We start from the raw sequence: 8,600 nt of genomic DNA, 5'->3' as shown, positions 1-8,600 counted from the left end.
AAGGGGCGAGAGGAAGAAGAAGGCGGCTGGGTGGGTGGGGATAAGGGGGTCGGGTGGGTTGGGCGGGGCGGCTGGGTTTATAAATGCCCAAACCCTACCGCCAGGGACGCCGGCGGTAGGGATAGACAACCTACCACCATAGGGCATGGCGGTAGGGTCGGAGCATGTGTGTTAGGTTTCTGTGACCAAAACAGCCAGCGGCTCAGCGGTAGGGTTGCACACCCTATCGCCGGGGCTTTCAGCGGTAGGGTGTGCAACCCTACCGCTGAGCTGCTGGCTGTTTTGGTCACAGGAGGGGGGCGTGGGGGGAGGCACCCTACCCTACCTCCGGGTGGCATGGCGATAGGCTGTACAGACCCACCGCCAGTGTCTGGCGGTAGGGTGGCCCAGAGTGCATTTTTTGCACCTCCTAACTTCTCTTGTCTTCAATTTTTGGCACGCAACAATTAAACACTTGTAAACATGAAGCATATGTCTAATATACCAAGCACACATCCACAAATCTATAAATAAGATAGGTTGGATACATAGCAAATAGACATCCACAAAGGTTTTCACCAAGTTATACATAGCAAATTAACGAAACAGTTTCACCAGCAAATCCATATGGTTCACGAAGCAAACATACAAGTTTTTAGTTCAACGACACGGCAGCAACTTCAGTCCTTCCTTCCCCTCTTCGCGGTCCGGTCCTCGTTGTTCTTTGATCGCTTCTCGGCTGCCTTCTTGCGATGAGTAGGACGCGCTTTCTGAAATGGGGATGGACTCTTCCAATCCTTCTTCGGCACATTTCTCTTCTCACGCTGGGTTGTCTGAGTTGGTGGAGGTCCGTCGGGATCATCGTACTCCTCCTCCTCATCGTCCTCTTACTCATCGTCCTCTTCCTCTTCTTCACCATGTTCTTCTTCTGCTCCCTCTTCCTCGCCTTCTTCTTCATCTTCCTCTTCATCATCATCGTCCTCGCCCTCCTCCTCGTCATCTTGAACCGCCATAGACGATGAGGCGGCCTGGCTCGATGAAGCGAGGCTACGCATCGGTCCTGCAGGAGCAATCACATCAGCAGAGGAGGTGGCACACCCAAGCAGGCCCACAAGCTTGCGACATTTTTTGACGAACTTCTGCAATGAGAATGAAACAATAAGCACAATATGGATCAACTTCATGGTGAACATAAGCAAATGAACTCCATGTTACCTTCACCGTTCCCCTCAACTTGTTCTCACTAGCTCGAGTCCCGGGGATAGAACTAAGCGCATCAGAGGCATCAAAAATGCTTTTGTTCAGCTCCGAAGACTACAATGGAATAAAATGAGTCAGTAGCACTAAAGTTGATTTTATCCAAACGTCGGTTGAAAACAGATAAAAACAACTTACCACTCTCTTCATGATGGGTCCGTACTCCCTAAATCCGCCCTGTAGCTCTCTGATGCTGTCATTGTAGGCTTCATTCTCGGAGTCGTCGTCGTACAGACTTTCGGCGTCTGCCGTCGTCCACTATGGCCTTAGGCGCAGACGATGCTTGATGCCATCGTCGAACCACAGCAGGTGATCTGAGTACTCCTCCCAGTCAATCACTCTTCTCTCCACATCTTTGCGAGTTTTCCACTGGTTCCATTCAGTCACGTATTTGGCATGTTGCTCTCCCCAATCAGTGATAGACTGATTCTTCTGCCTGCTCAGCCTGCAAAGCACAAGAAAGATTGTAAAACACCAATAGGAAGAATATGAAACATCAAAACGAAAGTTGGTAACGATGAGAACGGGCGGTGGTACTCACAAGTGCAGGTCGTAGCCACCGGTATCTTTGACGATGTCGGCGGGTGGTGTACGCTGCGCCTTACCAAACTGCGCGGCAAAACGCGCTGTGGCAAGTGGTACTCGACGGCATAGACACAAATCATGGGCACGATGCACCGCCAGAGAAGCCGGTCCTGCTTGCACATCATGTTCAGCTCGAACCCCCACTCTCGGTCGTCAGTATACGACCGCCAGTTAACCTAGCACCAAAAGTGGTAAGCTCAAGTGAAAGTGTTGTCGACCACATTCGAAATCTAGGTCTTATACCTGGAGAGGCGTCAGAGCATCAAGCTCGTTGATGAAGATCTTGTACAAGGCCTTGGATTCACCCGAGATTGTACCCACCACGTCCCAAGCGTATGCGGCGGTCGGGTATCGAGCATCGTCGCCATCTTCGCCATAGTAAGTCCATGCACGCGCTCTAAGCTTCTCCGGACGACCCACCGGGATTCGCTCCCACATCCAAATGGAGAGGCCCCACACACATCCACACATACCGGACGTAGCTTCCGTCCTCCGGGTTGCATCGTCAAGCTACAAAACAAGTGTAGATGATAAGATGCCAAAATCCAAAGCAGCGCACGTCCATGATATTTGAAACAATGATGTGATATTTACTTACCGAACGGTATAGGTAGGCGAGGCTGGCGGCCCCCCAGCTGTACCCCGCATCCCAGTCCGCCAGGAAGTCGAGATACATCCAGAGGGCAATGTCCCCAGAGCAGTCAGGAAACACTACCTCCGTGAGAAGATACCATAGGTAGGCCCTGGCGTACTGCTCCACCACCCGAGGTTCAGCCCCTTCCGGGCACTTGCTCCGGTACTTCAGGAGCCAGGGCAGCGGGGCGCCGGAAGTCCGGTTCTTCTTATCTGGGGGGCAGTCGCCAATGAGGGCGACAACCCTGTCGTGCCAGTTCTTCCTCTCCACTCGTCCTGTCAGAGCATTACCCTCGAGCGGTAGGCCCGTAATCATCCCCCAATCCTCGAGTGTAACCGTCATCTCCCCACATGGAAGATGGAAGTTGTGCGTCTCTGGCCGCCACCGATCGACCAAAGCCGTGAGAGCTGAGTGGACGAGCGCCGGCGGCTTGCGCTTGAACTGTAGGACGAAACCCAGCAGTCGGGCTCTCCTGTAGAACGGCGCGTACCGCTCGTCGTACTCCATCTTCACGGTCGTCCCGTGACCCCTCATCCGCAGTGGCAGGAGCATCTGTCGAAATGAAGACCCAAACAATTAGTAACTGTTTTTCATCGATTCAAAATATTTGTTTTAAGAAAGTTACTTACCACTCCGTTCTCAATAAAACTGGCACGATGGCCCTTGTCGAACGTAGGGTCAAGCATAGTATACTTGATGCCAATGTCATCCGCAAGAGGTGGCCTCCTAAAAAAATTGCATAAACATTAGAATACACATATCAAAAGAATTTTTAACATGAACCAGGGGACATATAGATGCATAACAAAGGCTCATCAAGGTTCAAATGCATCATATCACATATTTCTCCAACAACATCCAACATGCATCATCTTATATTTTCTTAAAAAACAAAAAACATGAACTAGGGTTCATCTTGAGGGGTTCACCATTTTTACCCCGACAAAATCCAGTATTTCCATCATCTAACATACACTACATGCAACAAATATCTCCAATATTCATCATATAATAAATTTTTTGATAACAAAAAATTATGAACTAGGTTCATCTTGAGGATTCATACACTACATATGACAAATATCTCCAATATTCATCTCCAATATTCATCATACACTACATCCAATACTAGCATCATAGCATTGGAACATGCGTCATCTATCACAACAAATGCCTCCAACATGCATCATATCAAAAAAATAAATTGAAATCAAATATGAACTAGGGTTCATCTTAACACAACCATACCAACTAGTGAATAGAGTTCATATCTAACACAATATAACATCTAGAATCAACCTAAATCAATCCTAGGGTTAAAAAAATATTCAATCTAGTTCAAAAAAGGAGTGATTTGAATCGAATAATGCGACGAATCGAAAGGTGTTTGATTAAAACTAATTGGAGGGATCGAAAGAGCTTATTTTTCTCTCTTCGGAGCCATCTCGATCCGCAAAATCCATGAAGAAACGAAGACGATCGGAGGGGGGAGTGGAGGGGATGAGAGAGGGCGAGTTGGAGGAACTGCTCTGTTCTTCGTGGTGGGGGTGGGGGGGGGGGGGGAGAAGGGGGTGGGGGCGGCCGGCCCGCGGTTTATATATGTCCGCACCGTACTGCCAGAGACCTGGCGGTAGGTTCAGGCATCCTACCGCCAGACGGAGCGGCGGTAGGGTGTGATGGAGGGGGCACGGAGGCCGTTATCACTGCTGACGTGGATAAGTTTGCTACCGCCGCAGGTGCTGGCGGTAGGCTATAGGATCCTACCGCCGGGCCTCGTGGCGGTAGGAGAAAGGGTCAAATCACGAAAAAAATTCAAACAGGGGTCAAATCTCGATTTTATATCATAAAAGGGTCAAAACACGAAATTTTGCCTAGCACGGCCCACGTCTAGCTGTCTGTGCAGCTCGATTGATGCCTGTCCAACTTATGCAGCTGCGCCTAGTAGATCGCACGGTTGAAGCCAGCATGGCATTTTCCCCTTCGAAAGTCAGCACGAGGGCTGCTAAGTTTCCATTAAGAAGGTGCTGACGGCAAGTACAAAATAGCCAAAAGCTGGGCTTCTTGTGTCACCATATCCTAGCTGGACTTCCTTCCATTCCATTCCATTGCAGCCAGGTTAGAGACCTACCCACTCTCAGAGAGAATTTTTACTGGACTGATCCCGATCCCTTGCTTGCTGACACGGCCATGGCCTGCCTTGCGGTGAAAACCACTCATCATTCCTGGGCAGGCGGTGAGTCTGACACGAGAGAGATCTACTCCACTGAGGAAGGGGTAACAGTAATGCTGACTGACACCGACCAAGCAGCCTACCTACCTGACACACGCAGCAGCAGGGGCCACCGACTGCCACCACATGAATGTGGGCCGGCGGCAGCTACGGGTCCAAGGCGTCAGTGCCCCCTTCCTCCCCTTGGTCCTCGCCGGAGTGTTGTCGCTGTGATGGAGATGGATGGGGGCACAGCGCTCCCTCTGCGCTGCTATGGGTGAACGGGCCGAGGAAAGAGATGGAGGAGGAGGTGGAGTGAGCAGAGGGGAAAGCTGCCTTGTGTCACTGGCTGGGCATGTGTGGCTGGCTGGCTGTCAGTGGGGTAAAGCGAAAGTTAACCTTGACAGGTTGTGGAACATCCCCTGCTGCGTCGATCCAGCCTTGTAGAATGTCGGCAGGCAAACATTTCTATTATTATTAATTTTTGCTCATACAGTTCTCGTTCATTTATACGCCAGTTTGTCCATCTTTTGGGCTTCTGAACTGAAATTTACCCCATATCTTATCTTGGACGCAAGGCAACGGTTTCTTCAATTTTTGTCTTGTGTGTACCGTACCAAGCCATCGTATCCGTGCATTTCTCATTGTGGCCACTACTGTATCGGATTACTAAGCATCCTGCGGAGTAAAATATAATATATTTCCTCCGTCTCATAATGTAGTGCATATAAATATTCTGAAAAGTCCAACTTTACAAACTTTAATCAACAGACAAAACAATTTATATTTACAATACCAAATTTATATAATATCAAAATATGTCTTATGATGTATCTAATGATATGTACTCTAGATGTATATATTGCTTTTACAAACTTGGTAAAAGTTTGATTTCTGAAAATACCTATACGCGCTACATTGTGGAATGAAGGGAGTATGCATTATATCTCATGATGCATTGGTGACATTAGAGCAATTTTAGCAGTCATCGCAATTTGTCCGATTGCCATAAGAACTTTTCAGAATGTCGGCAGTGAAGATTCTTTTATTATTTTTGCTCATACAATTCTCATTATTTTCTGCACCGGTTGTACATTTTTTGGATTTCTGAAGTGAAACTGACCCAAGTATAACAATCTTATCTAGGATCCAAGACAACGGTGGCCCATTTTTCTTCAATTTTGTCATGTGTATACTGTACCAAGCCATCATATCCGTTCATTTTTCATTGCACATGGCACACATCCAATAGTGTATATATTTTATGGCACACAACCAATATATACACATGGCCCGGCTCCTTCAAGTGTCACTCTTCACACCCACTCCTTCTTTAATACTCCCTCCGTTTTTATTTACTCTGCATATTAGAGTTGACTGAAGTCAAACTTCATAAAGTTTGACCAAGTTTATAAGAAAGAATATAAATATTTACGATAACAATTTTATATGATGCGAAAGTACGTTCAATAATGAATCTAATGGTATTGATTTGTAATTGTACATGTTAATATCTTTGTGTATAAATTTTGTCAAAGTTTATAAAGCTTGACTTTGACCAAAGCTAATATGCAAAGTAAATAAAAACGGAGGGAGTATATAGTACACACACTCGTGCGTATTCGAGATTTTTTTATTAATATGGAAACATATATCTATATACCAATATAAAAAGACTCAAAGAAGCAAATCCAACCAATCTCGACCATTAAATCAGGTCAATCCAATGACCTAGATTGCTCCAATGGTCAGCGCTCAACATGTTTAGCGTGTAATTAATTACATACTAAATATAAATTTAGCACTAATCACATAACTAATACTTAAATAATATCCTACCTAATATTTGTGTGCAATTAATATCTGCCTAATATCAACGTGTGTTGCACGTACATATTTACTAGTAGTAAAAGCTAAAGAAAGAAATAATTTTTGAACTTGAGTTTGTATGAACATACTTTTCGTATTTAACAAAAAGGGAATCCTATAAGCTTTTAGAAAATAATACAATTTTTTATATATATGTAGGTAATTGGTACAAACCCATCCTTACGAGTTTACATAGAAATTATCATTATTTATGCTCAAAGCAAAAATAACTAGAAGAATATATGTCTGCATAGCAATCTCTACTATTAAAAGAGAGCTGAGGAATGTCGTTCATACATCCAACTGCCCCTATCCTAGGATTCCCCTCCCCCATGTCCTACATTAACTCAACCAAATCAAATTAAATCTTACTGAAACGTCAGCTAAATAAAAAATGTCCTTGCCTTCCCCTATCGATACTCAAATCAAATCAAATCTTACGTAAATATAGAATGTCGTCAGTGTAAGACTTATGTTGGACACGATTGGTGTTGAACCACTAGATTATGTATGTCTCATTGCAATGCACGGGCAATTAGCTAGTTTGTTTAATAGCTTGATTTGCAAATTCACGCTGCTTGAAAATGATCATTTTTGTATATATAATTCACAAGGATAAGTTTGCACCGTACCAACTTATATAATTTTTTAACTTTATAGTACAGTTATTTTATCCTGAATTTCCAAAATGGGTTCATATGACATAGAGAGGTTCCGAATAATATTTTCGCAAATATGTGTGAGATCTCCACGAACTTCACCACTTTCACATAGTACAACTGAACCAGCTAGCTATATTTGAGGAGCCAAAAAGAACGCCAATCTAAAAATGAAATTAAAGTGAGAGAGGCAAAAAGAAAAAGAGGAACCATCATCCAATCCAACCACGAAATCAAGAAGCCAAGGAGTCAGAAATGAAGCAAATTAAGATGTATGGGAACTATAGGAAGATCAAAATGCACGGATGATCTAGAGTTAATTAATTCCTTTTTTGCGGGAAAGAGCTAATTAGTTCCAGTGATCTGATACGAATCAACTTACACTTACGTGGAGATTAACATGAAATCTCCCGCTCCCAGCAATTGGAAATTAGTTGCAATTGAAAGTCCTGGATATGCCATTTCTTCCCACAGCTTTCTTGACCCTCTTCTTGCTGCTCCTGCTCCTGTTCTCTCTCCCCATTCATGTCTCTCTCTACCAACGGAGAGAAAGGGAGAGACAGAGAGAGTGGGGAGTAATTAAGGAGAGGCGCAAGAGAAGTTCAAGAAAGCTGTGGAAAGGCATGGCATGGACTAGCTTGAATGAGAGATCTGCCTGCCGCAGGCTAGCTAGCTAGCTGGAATTAACCCACGTTAGCTGGCCGTTGATCTCTCCATGCCATTTGCCCTCTCGATCTCCATCCCTCACGCTGCTTATATAACCCAACAAGCACTAGCCAGCTGCGTGTTTGCTGCCTACTGTGCGTGCAGACACCAGTGAGTGTGTGGGTGGAAGAGAGAGATAACTTTATGGCCGCCGTAGATGGTACTCCCTCTACAACTTTTGCACTAAATCCACGACACTTATTTTGGGACGAAGGGAGTAATATATAGGACGTTTTTTGGTTTTGTTTCTTGTGTGAAAAACATCTTGCGTTAAGTTACAGAGGTTGTAGATTTTGTTTACCGGATCCAAAGCATGGAACGCATGCATGCATGAGGTCGATCTAAATGAGAGGTCGCAGCAACAAGTAGGCCATGCACACGCATGAATGCATGCATGGCGTGCTGCGCAGATCCGTCTCATATGCATCCACAGCTTGGTAGCTAGCAGCTCATCTCTCCTCCTTGGACCACCTCTATTCTATGGCTGTATGTTCTATTCTAGAAGGAACACCCTGCTTGGCTCCTTCAAGATTTTCTCCTCTCTCAAATTTTCTTCTTTGCATAGTATTGCTTTCAAGTTGCTTTCACGTACGTGGTACTGCTATGTACTCAGAGAGTAGAGTACCAGAGAAGATGAGCAACGTACTACCATCCACATGGGATGGATCCGTAGATGAGCGAGCAAGCAAGCGGGCAAGAAGGG

General features: G+C 45.2%; 1 protein-coding gene across 3 annotated transcripts; it reads right to left on the bottom strand.

Moving 5' to 3' along the window:
* Positions 1-510: 510 nt before the first annotated feature.
* Positions 511-7,900, bottom strand: LOC123146001 (protein MAIN-LIKE 1-like). 3 transcript variants are annotated; one of them, XM_044565562.1, is made up of 8 exons: positions 7,575-7,900; positions 3,085-6,024; positions 2,420-3,007; positions 2,065-2,331; positions 1,778-1,997; positions 1,375-1,681; positions 1,195-1,293; positions 511-1,118 (listed from the first exon to the last, which is right to left on the bottom strand). In XM_044565562.1, exons 2-6 carry the CDS (start codon positions 3,139-3,141, stop codon positions 1,677-1,679), a joined length of 1,137 nt encoding a protein of 378 aa, XP_044421497.1. In that variant the 5' UTR covers positions 3,142-6,024; positions 7,575-7,900; the 3' UTR covers positions 511-1,118; positions 1,195-1,293; positions 1,375-1,676. The 3 variants fall into 3 exon arrangements, with proteins under 3 accessions (XP_044421497.1, XP_044421496.1, XP_044421495.1); XM_044565561.1 differs by having other exon boundaries at positions 7,581-7,900; XM_044565560.1 differs by having other exon boundaries at positions 3,085-7,900.
* Positions 7,901-8,600: the final 700 nt, after the last annotated feature.

This window comes from Triticum aestivum, chromosome 6D (assembly GCF_018294505.1).
Source record: "Triticum aestivum cultivar Chinese Spring chromosome 6D, IWGSC CS RefSeq v2.1, whole genome shotgun sequence".
Classification (NCBI taxonomy): Eukaryota; Viridiplantae; Streptophyta; class Magnoliopsida; order Poales; family Poaceae; genus Triticum; species Triticum aestivum.
This window is presented reverse-complemented; position numbering and strand designations above follow the sequence as displayed.